This window comes from Ceratotherium simum, chromosome 8 (assembly GCF_057802395.1).
Source record: "Ceratotherium simum simum isolate JZ-2026a chromosome 8, ASM5780239v1, whole genome shotgun sequence".
NCBI lineage: Eukaryota > Metazoa > Chordata > Mammalia > Perissodactyla > Rhinocerotidae > Ceratotherium > Ceratotherium simum.
In genome coordinates, this window is record NC_141907.1 from 43850369 (window position 1) to 43871108 (window position 20740).

General features: G+C 34.3%; 1 protein-coding gene across 3 annotated transcripts in view; it reads left to right on the plus strand.

Moving 5' to 3' along the window:
* The window catches only part of EXOC1 (exocyst complex component 1), a 55576-nt gene that overhangs the window by 19131 nt on the left and 15705 nt on the right, over positions 1-20740 (plus strand). Inside the window, exons 6-12 of one of the 3 annotated variants that reach the window (XM_087434346.1) lie at positions 808-1035; positions 1240-1372; positions 2009-2118; positions 10013-10162; positions 15731-15836; positions 16762-16785; positions 20639-20683. In XM_087434346.1, coding sequence (XP_087290472.1) covers positions 808-1035; positions 1240-1372; positions 2009-2118; positions 10013-10162; positions 15731-15836; positions 16762-16785; positions 20639-20683 — 796 coding nt within the window. The remainder of the gene's footprint in view (positions 1-807; positions 1036-1239; positions 1373-2008; positions 2119-10012; positions 10163-15730; positions 15837-16761; positions 16786-20638; positions 20684-20740) is intronic. The other 2 variants (XM_004419077.3, XM_004419079.3) reach the window with 2 other exon arrangements.

Sequence of the window (20740 nt, forward strand, 5' to 3'; positions counted from 1 at the left end):
CCTCATACCATGCTACCTGCCTTCTTAATGTGGCTTAGTGGTTTATGTTTTCTAATTAATATTGCATATATGTTCAAGTCATCATATGTTTTTGCAGTTTAATTTTGGATTTGGCAGCTTCCATATTTCAGGGAATTCAGAATCACTGGTCAGAATTACTTAGAAAACAGTGACACGGGGATAGTGGTTTATTACTGCTTTGCCTGGAAAACAACGTAGTTGCAAAAGAAAGGAAGGAAAGAAGACAATAGAAGGAGCTACCTTATGGTCATATGCTCTTCCACGTCCAATCAATAAAATTGCACTGTGGTTGTAAATGGGTTCCATATATCCTTCGAAGATGGGTATACCACTGCTGCCCTCTTGACCAAGGTATTAAATAGGTGATTATGCTTCTGTGTAGCATTTTACAAAAATGTTAAGAAGTATAAAAAATTCCCATAGCTGGTAGAATTGGAAGAAATGTTAGAGATGACATAGTCTGATGTCCCTCAATTTACAGAAATGAGAATTACCATTACTGATGATGCATTATGGGGCAGAACCCTATTTGTGCAGTCTGTGGAAATATAAAATACTGAGGATGGTCCCTAACCTTGATACAGAGGCAAGTGTACCGTCTTGAAATACTGTGTAAAAAGTGGAACATAAACGTAAAGTGATAAACTAAAGTAGCTAAAGTAGATGTGTCGATGTATATCAGTCTTTGTTACTCTGCTGTCAAAGAGATTTAGCAGTATTTCATCTTTATACTTCTTTTACACATTTAAATAATATGAAGTGTTACTTTTGTTTTTAACTTTGTAGGCCAACATCCAGTCAATCATGGCCTCTGAAAAGCAAGTGAACATCCTGATGAAGTTGCTGGATGAGGCTCTAAAGGAGGTGGATCAGATTGAATTGAAACTGAGCAGTTATGAGGAAATGCTCCAAAGTGTAAAAGAACAAATGGATCAGATCTCTGAAAGCAACCACCTAATTCATCTTAGTAACACCAATAATGTAAAACTCCTGTCCGAGATAGAGTTCCTTGTGGTAAGTATGATTATGAATTACCAACGACAAAAAACAAAAAAATATAATAATAATATATAAAACCCATTTATAAACATTTTCTAATTTCCTTGTGAGCATAAGATTTAAAATAATTCCAAAGACCTAGTGATAGGATTGACTAGGATCTTACCTATAAATTTCCCACAGCTACATGTGCAAATGGTTTATTTACATATATTCCAGAACCACATGGACTTGGCCAAAGGTCATATAAAGGCTCTTCAGGAAGGAGATCTTGCTTCTTCCAGAGGCATTGAAGCCTGCACCAATGCCGCAGACGCCCTTCTGCAGTGCATGAATGTAGCTCTTCGACCAGGTATGTTCACTGGAAATGATAACATCTGACCAAGAAGCGGACACTAAGCCTGTAACTTGGGATAAAGCTTTTAACAAGAAATACATGGGACAAGTGGTTTAGAGTTATATCATTAGCTACTCAAACAAATTTCACTTATTTCCAAACGTGTTTGTAGTCGCGCTAAGAACTTTTTCATTTCAGTTCCTTCTGATTGGCCATCAATGGCTCTATTAATACCATGGTTTTTCTTTAGAACTATCCACAGAATCTAACACGAAAGTAGATGCTTTGGTTAGACCAGAGGGCATAAGGTTTTGCTAGGCCAGTAGTTCCAAAATGAGTTTGCATCAGAATCACCTTGTTAAAACTTGTTAAAACACGTGTTGCCCACCCCTAGATTCAGTAGGTCTGGGCTGAGGTCCTAGAATCCACATTTCTAATAGTTCCCAGAGGATGCTGAGGCAGGACCACACGCTGAGAACCACTGTGCTGTACTGTTCTTTTCTCTTGCTTACCTTTCTTTTATAAAGCAAACAAGCCAGTAAAACTTGGGGTTCTTCAAAACTGAAATATGGATACTGTTATAAATGTATTCATTAAAATCAGGGAAATCTTTTTACCCATTAAATCAGTCAAGAAATGTTCTGATTTCAGGCCATGACATGCTTCTGGCAGTCAAAGAGCAGCAGCAGCATTTCAGTGAATTGCGAGAGCAGTTTGCCCGGAGACTGGCCAATCACCTCAACAATGTTTTTGTTCAACAGGTAATTTTATTTCATTATCAACACTAGCATGTTCCTGTAGCTTTTTTAATATATTACCTTAAACTTAAATTCCCACAAAAAATTTTAATGTGTTTAATTGGGATCACAGTATACTCCTTCATACATTTATTTGATTTTAAGATTTTTAAATATGTACATGTTTGCTCATAGATGTATTTTGGGCCTCAACTGCCTCCTCAGGTAGACAGTCTAGTTCCTTCCAGCTAAAACTCTCTGATTCTAGAAATCAAATAAATAACTATGCTTACTTATTGCATATACCATTTAGATGTTCTTATTTATAAAAAATAACTCTAAACTTGTTAGATGTTTACTATTTGGCCTGTTTTATTTTTCAGTATTTTGAGTTGAGAACCAGGACTTGATTCAGTGTTTTAAATGTCTCACTGGCTCTGTGTACTTATATATGTGAGAAAAATGACTATAGTTCACTTGTAAATTCCAGTTGATTTAATCTTAAATAAGCCCTTTGTCTACATTTTTATATGGAAAAGGATGTTATAATTAAGGTTGTGGCAATAGTATGAATAATATTAAGAGTACCTTAGAGGGATATGAGTAGAAGGCATTTTAATATCTGGGGTAATAAATTAGGTTTCTTATGTTTTTTATCTCTTTTATTTTATTAGGATTATTGGGCAAAAAAATTGAGGGAAATTTTGTTCGTCAAGAAATGCTGTCTGAAACATTGGATTCTTATTTTGTTTTCACTTTGCGGAAATTTAAAACAATTGTATTTACTGTATTTTATTTCCAATTAGTTTACTCAGGCCCTCCTTCAACTCTATAACAGGTCCTACTTTCTTTCGGTGCCTGTGAGTACATCAAATTTGGCTCAAGCTTCTCTGATTCTTTTTTTTTTTCTATAAAGTTTACTAAACTTAACAGCAGCAGAATCTTTGTAGATTATAACTTACTGATTTAAGCTACCTGTTAACCATATTTGTAGCAGTTTTTTAATGTCCCATAGCGAAAAATTTATTTTGGCCAAGAAGGCATTTAATCTCGTTCTGCTTGCCTTTCTTCCCATCATTCTTTCCCTCACTCACTCACTCCTTCATTTATTTAGAAGTCATTTACCAGGCGATTGAGATGCATTCCAGACATGTACTTGGGATAGACAAGAGGCTGATCTTGCCCTCCAGTAGCTCACAGCCGAGGGAAGGGAGATAGACACATATACTCAAGAAGGGTAAATGTTAACAGTAGCAATACAACAGGAGCATAAAGGAAAACCACCTAACTAAGCATGTGAGGGGGAAACTGGGGAAGACTTGTAACATTTCACTTGACTTGGAAAGTGCCAAGAAAAAAATAAACGTAGAAGTCACATAGGAAATACTAATTCACGTTTTTCTTACGGTATTATTTCAATAATATCTATTTCTACACAGTTCTTTACTTTTTAAAAATGACACTGTTGACAGTGATGTTATCCACATTTGTAGATGGTATTGAAAATACCAATCAGTAAACAGTAGTCCTTTCTGCACCCTTGTTTGTTGTAACATGCGATTATTTGTGATTTTGCTTCTTTGCCTTCTAAACTAATGGCTTTGTTTAAAATGAATGCTTCCTAGTTCTGAAAATCTAATATGTATTGTTACATGTGAGTGATGCATGTTTAAAAACCAGAATATCGCAACAACCTGGGATGTGCTGAAGAAGGTGGCCGAGGGTATCCACCTTCTATGGATTTTCTGTGCGTTGAATTCAGTGCATCAGGTCACCTAGCAAAAAACTGGAAAACATGGATATTTCTATTCCTGGTTGTGGGACAAAATAGCTGGGAATCATATTATGGTACATCTCTTTGTCAATCACCAACTTTTCATCGTGTACCAATTATGTACTCACTGCCATCCATATGTAAGAAGAAGAAATGGCTCCCACCCTCAGGATTCTTGTAAGGAGGCTTTAAGACTAATATACTTGAAGCTCTAAAGCAAAATATAGTAAATTGCTAGTTGTATAACTAGCTAAAGAGGTTTAATCAAAAGTGAATTTACTGAGGGGGCGGCCTGGTGGCATAGCGGTTAAGTGCTCGAGCTCTGCTTACTCGGCCCGGGGTTCGCAGGTTCGGATCCCGGGTGCGCACCAACGCACCACTTATCAAGCCATGCTGTGGCGGCATCCCATATAAAGTAGAGGAAGATGGGCACAGGTGTCAGCCCAGGGCCAATCTTCCTCAGCAAAAAGAGAAGGATTGGCATCAGATGTTAGCTCAGGTTAATCTTCCTCACACACACACAAAAAAAGTGAGTTTACTGAGGATTTAAGCAGTCAGATATTGCATCACGGGTAAGATAAGACTTGAACAGAGTCTGTGCAATGCAATTTATAGCAAATGTATAGATATTATAACATTTAAAACTGTGGTACAGAAGAATCAGGTGGAAATAATCTATTGATCACAGCATAACTAATTTAAGAGCATTGATTCCCAGTCTTTTTAAAATTCATACATCAGTAAAATTAAAAGAAATAAGATTTGGAGACTGACCAAGTCACCAATTTTTAAATTTTTTTTAAATGACATTTTTTCACTAAAAGAAAAGGAAGAACATAATTTCAGACTTTTCAAATTAATACATTTACCTTTATGAGAAACTCACTCATCATTTTATTTTTTTTCTTATTGCTATAGGCCAGCAAAAACATCTTTGCTTTTGGGAATCACTGATCCAGAGCATGCTGTGTATGACACAACTTGCGTATTAATACTTCTACATAGCTATATTTTAATGAAACTTGAAATGCATTTTTATTTAACATTCACTTCTTACCGTAATATAATATGTGAATAATGTTTTTAACAAATGAATACATTCTTTTGGCTCTTTCAGATCTTCTTACACACTCAGCTTCCATTGAAATTATAGACTCTTACCCATAATTTTTATTTACTAGGGATTCATGTATCTAGAAAGATATTCAGCTAGGAGAATCAGGCCAGTTACACTAATTAGGATTCTGATATTGAAAGCAGGCAGTCTGATTAAGGCTAATGAAATTGAAGAAATACTTGCATAAAAAATATGTCCTTTAAAAAAATTCTTTTGGTTGTTTTTTGAAAGATTTGTCTTGAAAAGATAACTGTTCTGTGCCCTTTTTCCCCCCTTTGGTTCTACAGAGACCTCATGATTCTATACTCTGCCTTCAGCAACATGATGAGACTGATTGTGCACTGAACTATATGAATAAGTTTGGAAAGTTTTCTTTCAACATATATTTATAGAAACATCATATAGTAAAATAAAACTTGTATAATAGACCACCAATATTTGATTCATTTCACAAAAATTGTTTCCTTAAGCACATTTCACAATTTTCTAAACATAGTTTGATATCTGTGGTTAAAAGCTGAGAAAGAATTATGATTATGTGAGATCAGTTTTCGTGATGTTTGGTGGAACTTTGCTCAGATTTTCTTTTTTCTTTAAGAAAAAAAAAATAAACGTGCCATAACATAGAAAGAAAGAGTTCCCAAATCCAGAGAATGTATTCAGTGTTTGACATGAATGTATCATTTCTGTTAGAAAGTCGGTATAACGAAGTGGTTAAGAGTACGGATGCTGGAGCCAAACTTCCTGGATTCAAAATCTGCTACCTCCTAGTTAGATGACCTTGGGCAAGTTAATTAACCTCTTTGTGCCACCTTAGTTGCCTTATCTAAATAAAGGGGTAATAAAAATATTTACCTCATAGGGTTGTTATGAATGTTAATTATTATATGTTCAACATTGTAGAACAGTGCTTGGCTACAGTAAAGTATTCAATATTAGCAAATTTTATTACAACTTCTAGTATTATACACTAATGAAAACTTATAATTCACTAAGTTTTTAGAAAATATATTTGTCTTAGATTAATTTGGACAAAACCTAATATATTATTTTTAAATTATGTTAATAATAGAGTTTTGCTATTTTTTTAAATGAGGAGAAAAATACTTTGCAAGGTTATTGTGAAGATTAGAATTTATATATATAAAGTACCTAGCATGGTAGTGGGCATTCAATAAATTGTGTTATCATTACTAATTTATTATTATTTATACTAGGAAACTTTAAACAATGTCTTAATTTAAAAAAATATATATAGGCACCAGCCTGGTGGCGTAGCAGTTAAGTTCGTGTGCTCCGCTTTGGCGGCCCAGGGGTGGTAGGTTCGGATCCCGTGTGCAGACCTTCGCACCGCTCATTAAGCCATGCTGTGGCTGGCATCCCACATAAAATAGAGGAAGGTGGGCACAGATGTTAGCTCAGGGCCAACCTTCCTCAGCAAAAAGAGGAGGATTGGCCACAGATGTTAGCTCATGGCTGGTCTTCCTCACCAAAAGAAAAAAAAAAAAATATATATATATATATAAAAAAATATATATATATGAAGAATAAAATTCTTTGCACGTTAGAGTTCTAAATGTGATAGTTATCTATATTATTGAGTTAAAAAAATTAAATATTAAAGTTTTCGGGGCCGGCCCTGTGGCTTAGCGGTTAAATGCGCACACTCTGCTACTGGCGGCCTGGCTTCGGATCCCATGCGCACACCAAGGCACCGCTTCTCCGGCCATGCTGAGGCTGCGTCCCACATACAGCAACTAGTAGGGTGTGCAACTATGACATACAACTATCTACTGGGGCTTTGGGGGAAAAAAAAGGAGGAGGATTGGCAATAGATGTTAGCTCAGAGCCGGTCTTCCTCAGCAAAAAAAGAGGAGGATTAGCATGGATGTTAGCTCAGGGCTGATCTTCCTCATAAATAAATAAATAAATAAATAAATATTAAAAAAATAAATATTAAAGTTTTCTATTTTCTATAATTATTTTGGAACCATTTTCTCTAAAATTAAATCTTTTTGTTAACACTAGTAACATTTACTCTTGTCTTAATAGTAATGGTTTGAAAATAATGTTCTTCATGTTAGAAGTGAAGTTTTCAGGTGATGATGATCTTAAATTGCTGTTTGCAAAAGACAGCTTTGAATAATAATATGTGTGAAAGCTTTGTAAACTGTAAAATCCTCTACAGATGTTAATAGTTAATTCTTCGATTTTAGAAGGTTTTTAATTGAAGAGCTTTCGTGACACTAAATTAAATAAAATACCTTAACATGTAATGGCCTGAGTAAACAGTGGTAGAAAAACATAAACAATAATTTTGAGTTTTGAATCACTGAGAAAAATTAATGAGGAAGATTGTTTGGATAATGAAAAGATATCCAACATCATTATTAATAAAGACAGAATATTTGAAAAACATTCATAAGCTATAATAAGTTTGTCAAATATTCTTCCTCTTTAATCATTGTAAGTAATTAAGAAACACAATTTGGAGACATTAGTAGACCTAAGACTATAATATCTATCTCTGATTGGTATCTAATACCTGCGATTTAATGGAATCCCATCATCCTTCTGATGTGACAAAAGACATTTCTATAATGTTTGTATTGACTTTTGGCAGCTATAATAAGATAGAGTATAGTCCAGTGGTAATACCTCTGTGTTTTATTTAATATTATTAATTTTGTTCATATTTATTGTTAGTCTTGACTTCACAGAAAAGATGTAGGTGCCCAGGCATTCCAAATATAGAGAATAGTTCCATTTTTCAACACTGTAGCTCTCAGTCCTCGATGATTCCCTTGGGAGATGTGATTGTTTTATATTCAATCAGCCATCTAAAGGAGAACATTCACACAGGTGCTCCCTTATCCAAAACTTTTGGAGTCAGCTATATTTTTATAATTTTTCAGATTTTATAAAAGTAATACAGTGCATATACTGTATATTATTTTACCACTCCAGCAGGGTCTGGAGCAGGGCACTGTAACCAAGCACACGGTGTTTCTACAGCAAAATATATGAAGAGTCACTCTAAACACTGTAAACAGCCTCATGTCAGTTTAGGTCAAGTTTTGCCATCAAGATAGTTTGGGCACCAAACTTAAACCGAGATTTCAGAGCTTTTTGGATTTTAGAATTGCAGAAAGGGATTGTGGACCTATATATATAATATACCTTGTATATAACGTCTACAATAGTTGTGAATTTCTGTTGGCCTCTGATTCTTGTTATTTTGAGTTGGTCAGTCTAGTTTTCTAACACTTTTCTGCTGTTTGGTCCAATTTCCCGAGTTAAGTAGATACCAGTAAGATTAATCTTAAAAGTATATTGTTCTACACAGTTTTATACATAATTCTACATCATGCGTTCTTATTTTTCTTTTTTTTCCCATTTTAAATTGGGGATGTAGTTTTACAAGAAGAAAATTTTCCAATAGACTGATTTGAAAACTTTAATGAAGAAGGGACTCAGATAGTAATGGTTTTAGTTCTTGGTGTGTCTTATGCTTCCATCTTTCTTACTCTATAAGTACTTCTCAATTACTAGAGAACTCTTTATCCCTAGGCCAGGAATTTTTCTTTCTGAATACTTCGTATTTAAAAGAAATTGTTTAAAAAAATCCATAACCACTAAATTCTTATTTTGTATATATAGTAAAGCATATAAATTAGATAGGAGAAAGAAAATCTCTTTTAAGTTACAAGAGTTTAAATTCTTTAAATTTGAGATGTTTATAAGCTGATGTGTATCAACTAATGTAAAATACATTTAATTAGCTTTAGGTAACTTTACCAGGAAATGAGTTAACCAACCCCAAAACTCCAATAGTCTGTGTCATTTTAATAGAGTTTTCACAAAATGCTAACCAATAACTTCTGACTATCTGGGCAAATCACATTGAGTCAGAATGACTTCAAATGAATCTTTTTTTGCCCTTCCTTATTCTTGGGAACTTACGTCTTCAAGGGGAGTCTACTCCTGTAATCTTCCAACTCTCCATCTCTTAAACTCTGGCTTTCCATGTCTGGAGTTCCATGACAAGTATTGACCAAATAACAGAGAAGGAGAGCTAGATTGTTTCAAAAAAAGGGCTGGGAAGATTTTTATTGTTTTTGGTTTTGTTTTGTTTTGTTAGATACCAGTAACTAGTAGGCAGTTGCAATTTTTGAGTCTGGTTAAAATGATTTTGTTTGACCTGTTTTTAAAAGAAAACAGAAGTGAGACTCACATGACTAAAGTTCCAATTCTAGCTTTCCTTGTGTGTGACTTGAGCGAATAAATCACTTATCCCTTTGAGTTTCAATTTCTTCTCAAAAATAAAGTTATTGGATCAGATGATCTACCAGGTCCATATTTTCAAAACAAAAGTCAAGATACATCATCTCTTTAAGGCTGTTTGATAACTTATTAATTTATATATACAAAAATCTTGTCAAGGTTTAGGAAATGAAATCGTATAGTTATTTAGTTAACAAATTAATGGGAAAATTAAAATTACATTATTATTAAGGGTTATCCTGGAAGGCCCAGGATATAGTCATCTATAGTCCTTCCTAGTTCTCTAAAATTCTATATTCTATATATTTATATTTGTTGTTTTAAAAATTATAAACTGGAATGAAAATACCATAGATATAGACAATTTGTTTTGAATGACTTCCCTATTGGTGTATTTCTTAATACAGTTTGTATCATGAAGTTTATTTGCTTAGTAAATGGTAATGATATGGTATGGGAGAGACAAACTTGATTAAAACCTTCATTTTCAACTCCTTTAGAAGATGAAATGAGTAGTTGATTTATAAGAGTGCCATTCTGGCATGTTTACGATTATTTTATCATGGTGGTGTTCAGTTGATACACACAGGATGATAAAAGAAGACAAGTAAGTAATCAGTTTTTATTTTTCTATTTTCTCTTGGTTTTGCTTGGCCACATTTGGTCATTGTTTAGAATTTTCAGTTACAACAATGTTTCTTTATTCTGTCAGTGATATTTATTTACTTATTTACTCACTCTAGGGTCACGATCAGAGTTCAACTCTTGCTCAGCACTCCGTTGAACTGACTTTACCCAATCATCATCCATTTCATAGAGACTTGCTCCGATATGCCAAGCTGATGGAGTGGCTAAAGAGTACAGATTATGGAAAATATGAGGGACTAACAAAGGTATGGCTTGAACAGTTACTCACTGAGTATAGAGCATAATCTTTTAGAATCAAGAGGTCAGGTATTCAGTTCCCCAAGTGACATTTTAAATACTGTAGTACATTCTTAGCAAAGCAGAAAATAATTGAATTTCTGAGTGCTCATTAACCTGGGGGAACATTTGTTTTATTTACTTGGATAAAGAAGAGCTAAATTTCATACTTCAGTATAACATAGTATTAGGCCATACTACAGCCTGAAGCATCATTCAATTTGGTTAAATGCTATAATTATTTCCCGAGTTTCTTTATGTGCGATATAGAAACTAGGGAGTATGAAGATGTGAATGAGGCATTTGCCCCCTAAGAATTTATAAGCTGTTCTGTTAAGCAAGTGCAAAGTGCCTCTTTATTAAGCATGCATTCCACTATTCCAGGCACATGGGCCCTAACAAATAAGCATATACTTCTAAAGAGCTTTGAGTCTGACTGTGAAGAACAGTTATATTTAAAACAATCAGCAAAAAATTAAGTGCTAAACTGGAAATGAGTTTAAATATCTGGCAGTTTAGAGAAGGGAAATCTGTGTCTTGAAGCCATTGGGGGAAAACTTCATGGAAGATATTGGACTTGAATTGAGTTTTAACTAATGAGTGGGATTAGATAAGCCAGAAATAAGAGGAAGAGCTCCTCACCAGGGGTGAGGAGCAAGACGTGCAGACAAAGATGGGAAAATATGCCCTTTTCCCAGGACAGCAAGGAGGCAGGTGACTGAAGCAGAAATTTCATATTCTGGAGAGGTGAGAAATAATGTTAAAAAAGATGAGCCGTGAGACGTAACCACATTCCTCACACATAGGAAGAGACTAGATGGGGGAAATTAATTAAGAACCTAATGTAATAATTCAGATGATATGAAATCTTGAACCAGGAAGATAGTGGTAGGAATAAAGAATATAACCCAAAAAAGAGACTCCAAAGACAGAAGGGATAGGATGATACCAAACCTGCTTGGCTTTTAGATTAGAAGAACAGTGGTATATACCACGGACTAAATATCAGCAACTGGGGAAGATAAGAGTCATTCATTCACATATTCATTCAGAAAATGAATTGAGCACCTATTTTGTGCCAATGCTGTTGTAAGCACTAGAGATACAGCACTGAAAGAAACAAGCAAGAACTTGCCTTCTCAGAGTGGATATTCTGGTGGAGAAAGACTGACCAAAAAGTCAGTTATATGTTAGAAAGTGCTGTTGAGGGCTCTGGAGAAAACAAAGCAGGGAATGCCAGGACTCGGGGAAGGTTACAGTTTCAAATAGGACGGTTAGAGACGGCGTTATGAGAAGGTGACGTTTGAGCACAGATTTTCAAAATAAGCATGGGTGAGCAGTGGGAGTGTCTAGGGGAAAGCTTTCCAGGCACAGTGCAAGTGCCCCAAGGCAAGAGCATGCCTGGTGTGCTGGAGGAGCAGTGAGGAGGTGAGTGCACTTGGAGCACAGTGAGCCAGGGACGGGACCTTAGAAGGGCAGGTGGGAGAGGTCAGGTGAGGTGGGGCAGGCAGATCTGGAAGGAACTATGTACCATTGTGAGGATTTGGCTTTACTGTGAGAGAGAAGGGGGAAAGGGATGTTGGTGGGCTTTGAGCAGTGGAATGACATGACCTGACTTTGATTTAATAAATAGTCATTGTAGCAGGAAACCATGGGTACAGTACTTTTCTGGCATTTATGTTGTGACCTTTAGTACTGGAATTGACCTTGTCACTTAGGGAACTAAAGAATTGTTACCTAACTCAAATATATAAATAGCTATATTTATACATTACATATAAGAGTAGTTGACTTAAAATTCTGAAATACCCTGAGAAATATTTAAAATCTTTTATTTATAAGTTGTCATGAATTTGGAGTTTAAAAATAAAAAATCCAAGTAATGCATAAACTATTTTAATAATTAGTAATAGTTTAATTATGTGGACAATATGACTTAAAAGATGTTCTTGAATTGGAAAGAGTGATATGTTTTGTCTCTGTGGAGTGAGGATATTGGAATTGTTAATGTAAAGTCTTTTCCTCTCCACCCATGTGCTTGTGACCAAAGATTTCCTAACAGAGAATCTAGATAGCAAAATCATCTTATTTTTGCTAGTTTTGCCAGCATAAATTTTTCCTGGTTTTATTCAGAAAGCGCTGTTCTCTTTCAGAGTGTTTTATAAATGAGGATTATTCTCTGTTAGGGAATTAATGTGTATACATGAACCCATTTTATATTTATACTTACTGAAATAATTGTTACAACTCCTATCCAGTATCTTAGGCTCATGCTTCATGAGAAGGCAGAGGGTTAGGTAGAAATTTATGAGAAGTGTGATGGTAAGAAAAAGGCAGGTTACACCTTTCTATCAATGTATTGATATCAACGTATTTGGCAGTAGGACATTGTTATATATCAGTCTTCATGTATTTTCTCTTCAAAGTGCCCATTTAAAGTAAAATCTAACTCCTCTACTTCTAAACTAAGATCTTAGGAAAAAGGCCATAAACTGTGGTAAAATAAGTAACACTTTTAATTATAATTTTTTAAATGCTTTTCAAAAGGAATGTATATATCCTGAGGTGTTGATGTATATCTTATCTGGCTAGCTATTTTAGATAAGATTATTTTTATTCCTCAGAATTAGTCTTTTAAGTGTTATGCAACTCTACTGTTGTGTTATATTTTGTTTTGTTTTGTTTTCATTCAACAGAATTCTGATTTGGAGATATCTTAAGGAAAAATATTTACATTACTGGAATTCTTTGCCTTTTGAAGTTTTAGGAGGATTAATATTTTGAATAATTAAACATTATTATATCTCCTTAAGAGTTTTGTGCCAACAAGTGCTTTGTCCCGTAGTGAATATTCAAATAAGTAAAGTAATCAATAAGCTTTTTGCCTAATTGTGTTCTCAGTGAGTATGATTGCCCTATCTTTCTATATAATGCAGTGTTCATGAATGTGATTTAAAGTGAAGAAACAAGACTATAGCCAACCTAGCGATGATTTATGGAATCATTCTCTGTTCACAGTATACTTTTGATTGACAGTATTAATGAGCTTTTTAAAATGAAGTTGACTTATTTCCCAGGAATATTACTTGATCCTGTGGTTTAAACTTTTGACCAACTATGTATTTTTTATCTCATAATCTAATTTGGTTGCCGAAGTGTTGTCAAAAGCAGGAATTTTATTAAAAAGGAAGAAGGAAGAAAACAGACAACCCAGTATTTCTTTACCAAGAAATAATAATTAAATCCAGATGCTGTTTGCACTTGATTGGGTGTACACATCTCACACTTTTTGGGCAGGAACAGGAAAAGCCTGTTTCAAATCCTTTAGGTGTAAGAAATACTAGGCCCTGCCCCAGCTCCTCTTATGACCAAATCTAAGGAAAGCCCTGGTTTTTGGTATACGTAAGTAGAGCCTATGGAAAATAGAGGTGCCTTGGTCATACAGTGAGTTCAACTGCCCAGATTCCGTCCTCTCCAGAACTGCGACCCCTCTCTGTGGCTCTGGGTTATTCACGTAGGGCACTTAATATTAGAGATGGTCCATCAGTGCTTGAGTAGGAAATGAGCTTTCCTCTCCTAATAACCTTCTGAGGTTGACAATCAGTCTTGAAGATTATTCAGATATTTTCTCTCAACCTCAGATCTACATTTGTGGAATTACCGTTTTTGTTGTAAAGAAAAAGTAAAACATAGAGGTCTCCATAAGACTCTATAGTCAGCACAAAATAAAGTTGAAGACTGCCTGAGATAATATTTAAACTTATGATAGTTAAATTTCAAATTAGGTACCGTATACAAGGTGCTAAGAGGAATACATATTCACAGTGAGAGACATCTTTCAGAATTTGGTAAATGAGTGAACTGATAGTCACACCTGTCTGTGGCCTTTAAGGCCCACCATTGAGTTCTATTGAATACGTGGGGCAAAAAGTATCCAGTCATTTGAGTTGCATTGGAAAAGGGGGTGATTTTCAATAGTCTGCTCAAGTCACTGTTTTCTAGATACCAAAATAGCTGTTTTGAAACTGTTTAAATTGCTTGGGTAGTAATGTGCACTTAAACAATCTGGGTATTGGAATGCAGTCTCTAATATTGTGTGATTTGAGTAGAAACCACTGATGAAGAGTTTACAAATTGTGTGAAGCTAATTTCCCATTTGTCAATCATTTACTGATTTGCAGCGATCAATATTTTTATGAGAATTTTAACCTGAAAAAATGAGACATTGAAAAAGTAAGACAACCCTATAAAATAGGAATTAATTTTAGGGTATATTTTAATTTATATTTGCTTTTAAAGTTATGCAAAGATCACAGGAAAGAATTGCCCGTTTGACTAACTTTTGTAGAGACTGTGGGAAATGTACATGGCCTACAAATTGAAAAAATTAAGATCCGTATTGTGTTTCATCCAATACTATTTTATAAGGATATATCTATAATATATCTAAGAAAATCAGTGGTGAACTGTTAATCAGTATACAAATATTTATATAATATATACCTTTCAAAAGGTATACCTGATATTTAAAGCAAGGTAAACCTGTTCTAAAACTGGATATATTAATTTGAAATAATAAAGGAAGTTGAAACTTAGATGCCATGATAAATTTAAAAGAATAGTTAGGTATAATTTTTCTGCTGTGGATTTATTTAAATTTAGTCAAACTCTGTGTATGGCATTTAACTTAGGACTTGGAAAAATATATGGTCTCCCATTGTTGAAGAATCCTTCCTGAGGGTGTAATATATTTTTATGTGATGATAAGCAGATATGATGAAGAAATGAGTTTGTATGCTAGACAATAGATGTTTTCATTTGAGCTAGAATAAATCAAATGTTTCTTAAAAATAAATTATGTAATTATGAAAACTAGGACTTACTAATTAAATTCTTATTGAAAATGATCTATTTGGGAGTAATACCCCAAGGCTGACAGGGTACAGTGAAACTGAATGGACTCCGTTGCCCTTGACACTATCTGTTGGTATAATCGTTTTTAAAGTAACATGGCACTATGGAGGAAGAGTTATAAAGATTCCCATACTCTTTGGCCCTGTAATTCCATCCTTAGGAAGTTATTCCAAGGAAGCAATTCGTTAGACATGAAAAGCTTGTTGTAACATTGTCTATCATAGCAAAACATTGAAACCACTTATGTTAGGGGATTGGTTTGCTAAATTGTGGTACATCAACAAAGCGTAATGCTGTGCAGTCATTGCAGTGAGACTGGAAAACATGATTGCTCTGACTCACATATCCTATACAGTATGATTGCAGCTATATTTAAACTATGTGAAAGGTAATATGTAAAAATGAAAATATAAATGTGATTGTGTTCAACTTCATATTTTTGTAAATTGTTAATGTTATGATGCCTGTTCAATTTTTTTTAAAGACAGGAAATAGCCTCTGAAATGCATCAGAATTTTAGACCACAGAATTTAAAACAAGCACGAAGGATTTGGGGGGATTGAAAAATGGAAATTGCTATATTTGTTTTATTAATAAGAAGTACGTGTTACTTTTATTTTAAGAATTACATGGATTATTTATCACGACTGTATGAGAGAGAAATTAAAGATTTCTTTGAAGTTGCAAAGATCAAGATGACTGGCACAACTAAAGAAAGCAAGAAATTTGGTAAGCTTAGGCACTCAGTTCATTGTTTTATATTCTGTTAAAAATGGTTTTATTTATGACAAATAATTCTAAGACTTTTAAGCCAGGTGGAAGAAGATACAGTAGAATTAATAAAAGAGTAAGTCTAATGCGTTGGTTTGATGTAGAGGTATTTCATAGAATAAATATTTATATCTGTAAATATATTTTTTACTAATTAAAATTCTGCAGTATGTGAATCTGACAGCAATTGTGTATTCATGCTACAATTAAAAGTATATATTCATAGGAAAAGCACTTGGCCAGAAGATGAAGTGCAGTCTGGTAGACAAAGTATTAGACTGAGACACATGTTGCGAGTTCAGCTTCTGACGTCCTAAAAGACCTTGTATAACACTTGGGGGCAAGTCACTGATCTCTGACGTCATTGCTCTCCACAGGGAAATGAAAGAGATTCCTGGCTTCTTACTTCTCACTGGCTATTTTGAGTCAAAAAGAAAGCTTATAAGTATTTTCTCCCCTGCCAAGGGGCTATAAAAATGTCACCAAAATTTCTCTTGTGATTATACCTTATTTTTCCAAAGAGATATTTTTGAGGCGTGTTATTTTTTGTTGCTTCTAAAGATATTAAATGGACAAAGACATGATCTTAAAGGATAACCAGTGAAAGTATCAAGTTGCGAGGAAGGTGATTTGCTGAGGCCACATTCCGCTCTTGCATGTACCCATCTCTGGAGTTCCTTTTGGATGGAGTTCTGTGCCTATTCGACTCAAAAACCTGGCCTTAAATGGCTACAATGTGTACTCCTCAGTGTGTCTGCATAGCTCCCCTTTAGAATAATGAGTTTAGCATTTGCTTGTTGAAAGGAGCCTATGCCCTAAGCAACTTCGGTAATCAGGAAACAGGATTGAAATTGATAGCACATCTTTCCATTCTTTTCTTTAGGACAAAGAAGACTGTCTTTAGTAGGTAATTATTTTGTAATTCACTGGTTTGTTTTTTTTAATACAACACTAATATATTGATTATACTAGTCCAGAGTTTTGAAATGGTTTGAATCTGTGTGCAAATATGTTATACTTAGGTAAAGATACTGAGAAGAATCTTGGGACAATAGGCTTTTGGAAACAGAAATGCTAACTCATCCTAAAGGTTAATTGTTCTTAAACAGCAGTGTGTTTATATCCTTGTTAATGTTTCACTGTGGATATGTTATGCTTTTTTTTTTTTAGTAAACAGCATATTATTAATGCAGTTACATGTTTAATGTTTTCATTTAGTATATTTGTCACCACTTGTGAGTGAACCATTTTATTTTGAGAGAACTCTTCTACAGTATATGAAAATTGGAGGTAAAAGGGAAACCTTTCTAAAAATATCTCCTCAGGAGGTCATTAATCCCAGTATCAAATAGTTTATCAAGCCTAAGATTCACATTGAGATAAATGACATAAAAATATAATTTAAATCAAGTACAATAGTATCTTAATGGTATCACTGCATTAACCTGAAAGCTAAGTTGTTTCTTTTCTTACCCCTTGAGAAATTCTTAAATTATCTTGTTAAAAAATTCTGAAATTAACATAAGTTTAGAAGGCACTTTGATGGTTTTAAAACAATGTTAAAATTACATCTCTTCTATGTATCTATTAAATAATTAAGGAATAGGAGAGTAATTTGTGACAGCCGATGGCACCAGAAAATTAGTTTATGTTGATATCATCAGCTACAAGAGGAGAAAAACTGAAAAACAGAATTCAGAGGATAAAAATGATTTGGTTCATCTTTGAAGATCTAACTTGTTAGTCAGCATTTAGAAATAAATTTCAAGTTAAATACAAATGACTTAAGTTCTAAATAAGATCAAATGTAAATTCTTTAAAAGATATCTTTTCAATGATTCAGATTATGTTTAAGTCAATTTTTAATAGTAATTATAATTAAAATAGAAACCTGAAATTTGGGGAAGATAAATTTTCAATGAATCAAAATTAAGTAATTATAAATAAAATTTAAATTTGTTTTGTTTTTTACTTGCTCTGAAAATGCTGAGTCATAGATGCTAACGAGAATAGAAAGTCAGATTGAACATATTTTACAAAAGGAAAATGTATAGTCAATATAGTCATAGAGATTCAGGAGAATACTCTCTTTCTGAACCACTATTGACTCAAGTCTTTAACATCTACTTAGTTCAAATAAATCAAAGTAATGTTAAAATGCCAGTAAAGTATCTTTTCTTTGTGATAAGGTCTTTATGTAGGTCATTGCCTTTTTTGATTAGTAAGTTTACTTTGATATCCTCAGAGGTGTGGAATTTTCCCCCCAAGATTGATATTTTGGTGGTCCGCCCCCCCCCCCCCCCCGCCATTTGTATTTTGCAAATGCACTCAATGAAATGGCAGGCAAAGGAAATTTAGTAATTATTTTTTAAATTACCAGTTTTTCTTTCTACAGCTAAGATAACACACACATATATTATTTTAGTTTGTTAACATAGGCATTTACATAATTACTACCTCCTTTGTATTTAATATTCCAAAATCTTAAAAATGGTATTATTTTTTTATTCTGTTTCTGCACCTAACTAAGAAATCTTGTTGATTGCAGAGGGAGTCTTGAATACAAGACTGAATTCAGTGCTGGCTGGAAGATTCATTCAATAAATATTAATTATCTCTTATATAATAAGCACTGCTAAGTACTGAGAATGCAGCAATGAGCAAAGACTCTACCCTCATGAAGTTTATAGTCTAGTGGAGATTATTTAAAGATATTTAAAAGTTTACCTAAATATTGTTGCTTGTTGCTGATAAATAATATAGACTTTTTATGAGCCCCGTTATAATTAATAGGCACTACTAGTAACTATGTATTCTTTATTGGCTACAAAAATAAGAAAAGTACACTCATGTGCTGCATAACGATGTTTTGGTCAAAGACAGATGGCATATACAAGGTGGTCCCATAAGATTAGTACCATAGAGCCTAGGTGTGTGATAGGCTGTACCATCTAGGTTTGTGTAAGTACTGTAGGGGAGGAAGAAATTTTCCTCTCCCTTCTAGCTTCTTCTGGCTGGTCTAAGAATTAGATTAACATGAGACAGATTGACAGGAGAAAAACAAACAAAAGTTTAATAATATGTATACATGGGAGAAACCCAGGAAAACCGAGTAACTCACCAAAATGGCTGAAGCCCTCACCTTAAATACCATCCTCAGCTAAAGAAAAAAGAGGATGTTGGGGGTGGGGAGAGTCAGGGACTTGAGTGGGGAGGAAAGCAGTTCACAGGTAGGTGAAAAGAATCAAATGTTTGGAAAAGAAGTGTTTGGCCACACAGAAACAGAAGACCACAGAGGGGAGCCCAACAAACAGGCTTTTCTAGGTTCCTCCCTGTCTCCCACCTAGTTCATGTTATGCTGGGGTGATAGCTCACTTCCTGAGACAAGTTTATTTATCTGAATTCTTTTAGGCAGTTAAGGGGGAGATAAGAAAAACTTTGAGTCTTTTGTTTCTTAAAAATAATCAGTCTAAAATAATCCTCATGTTAAAGAGATACATTTTGGGGTGGCACGTTTTGTTCCCCTTCAGTACACTCTATGTTCGCACAACAATGAAAGGAAGCATTGGAAGCATTTAAGGACACATTTCTCAGAACATATCCCTGTTGTTAAGTGATGCCTGACTGTATGTGAAGTATTAGGCGTTGCTCTGAAACTGGTGAACTTAGTATAGCGACACCTGAAGGCCCCCAGAAGGTACTGTTCAGACAGGCCAGCTAGTAGCTCCAGCGAGATCCCTGCTTGCCACTTTGGTATCCAGCCTTATTGTTTCATTTGCCCTTGAGCTTCAGGTAGCCCAGGCTGGGAAGATACACATGTCGCTGATGTGGTAAGTTAGTAGCTTATACCTGGGCTTTTGCCTTGAGGTTTGGCAGGATAGTGAGAGTTGACACATTGTTCTCTGTTTTTAAAACATGTCTAGGTTATAGTTTATATTCTTTAATTTTCTATTTCATTCTATAATTTCTTTCTTTGCCTTTCATCTTCTAATTTGAGTTAGAATGTTTCACAAGATAATCTCAACAACTGATCTAATAAATATTATATAGAGTGAAGTTTTAGAAACCCTAAAGTAGCTCAAATTCCGGTATTAAACCTGTTCCCTCAGCTTTACCCTTCCATCCACCCATCTCCTGATGAGTATTTTGATATATACCTTTCATTCTAGGTGTTCACAAAGTCAGTTACTAAGTAGTTGAGCTTGATCTTTTGAAATGGTTTTAAAGCCCCGCTCATATAATTTTTTTTATCAGAAGTAGTATAAAATTATTTAGTACAGTGGAGATGCCTTTCAGGAACTTCCAGGGAATATGAGATTGTTGATGCATTTAATGTCTAAATCTACAACTTTATTCTAATACATTTCCACTGTTTTAAATTATTTACTTGAACTATATTTTCTTCAAAACCCAAACTTGAAAATATAGTCTTTTAAATTTAAGTATATCAGCTTCATAAACTTAAAAGAAAATCATTTAAAAGGTGGGGGTGGGGGAATTTACAAATATAGATATTTTTACCTGAATATTTGAATAAAAACAATACATTAAAAGTCTAGTAAAGTTTCTTCTCTCATATAATTTTTCAAACAGTAGCTGACCAACTAAACATATGTTGCATCTCTCGTTACTTGATGCTCATGGTTCTTTGCATGTGTCTTTTAAACTAGAGCTTTAACTTCCTCTTGTGCATGGTTTGTGCAAATTGCAGTTTATTAACTTGTCTTTGTCTTTGATGCTTGCAACCTAATCCATCACAGCTACACTGCCTCGAAAAGAAAGTGCTGTCAAACAGGAAACAGAGAGTGAGTATGCTTAGTGTATTAGTGGGTATTCTCAATGCATGTTCGTTTACTGTCCAG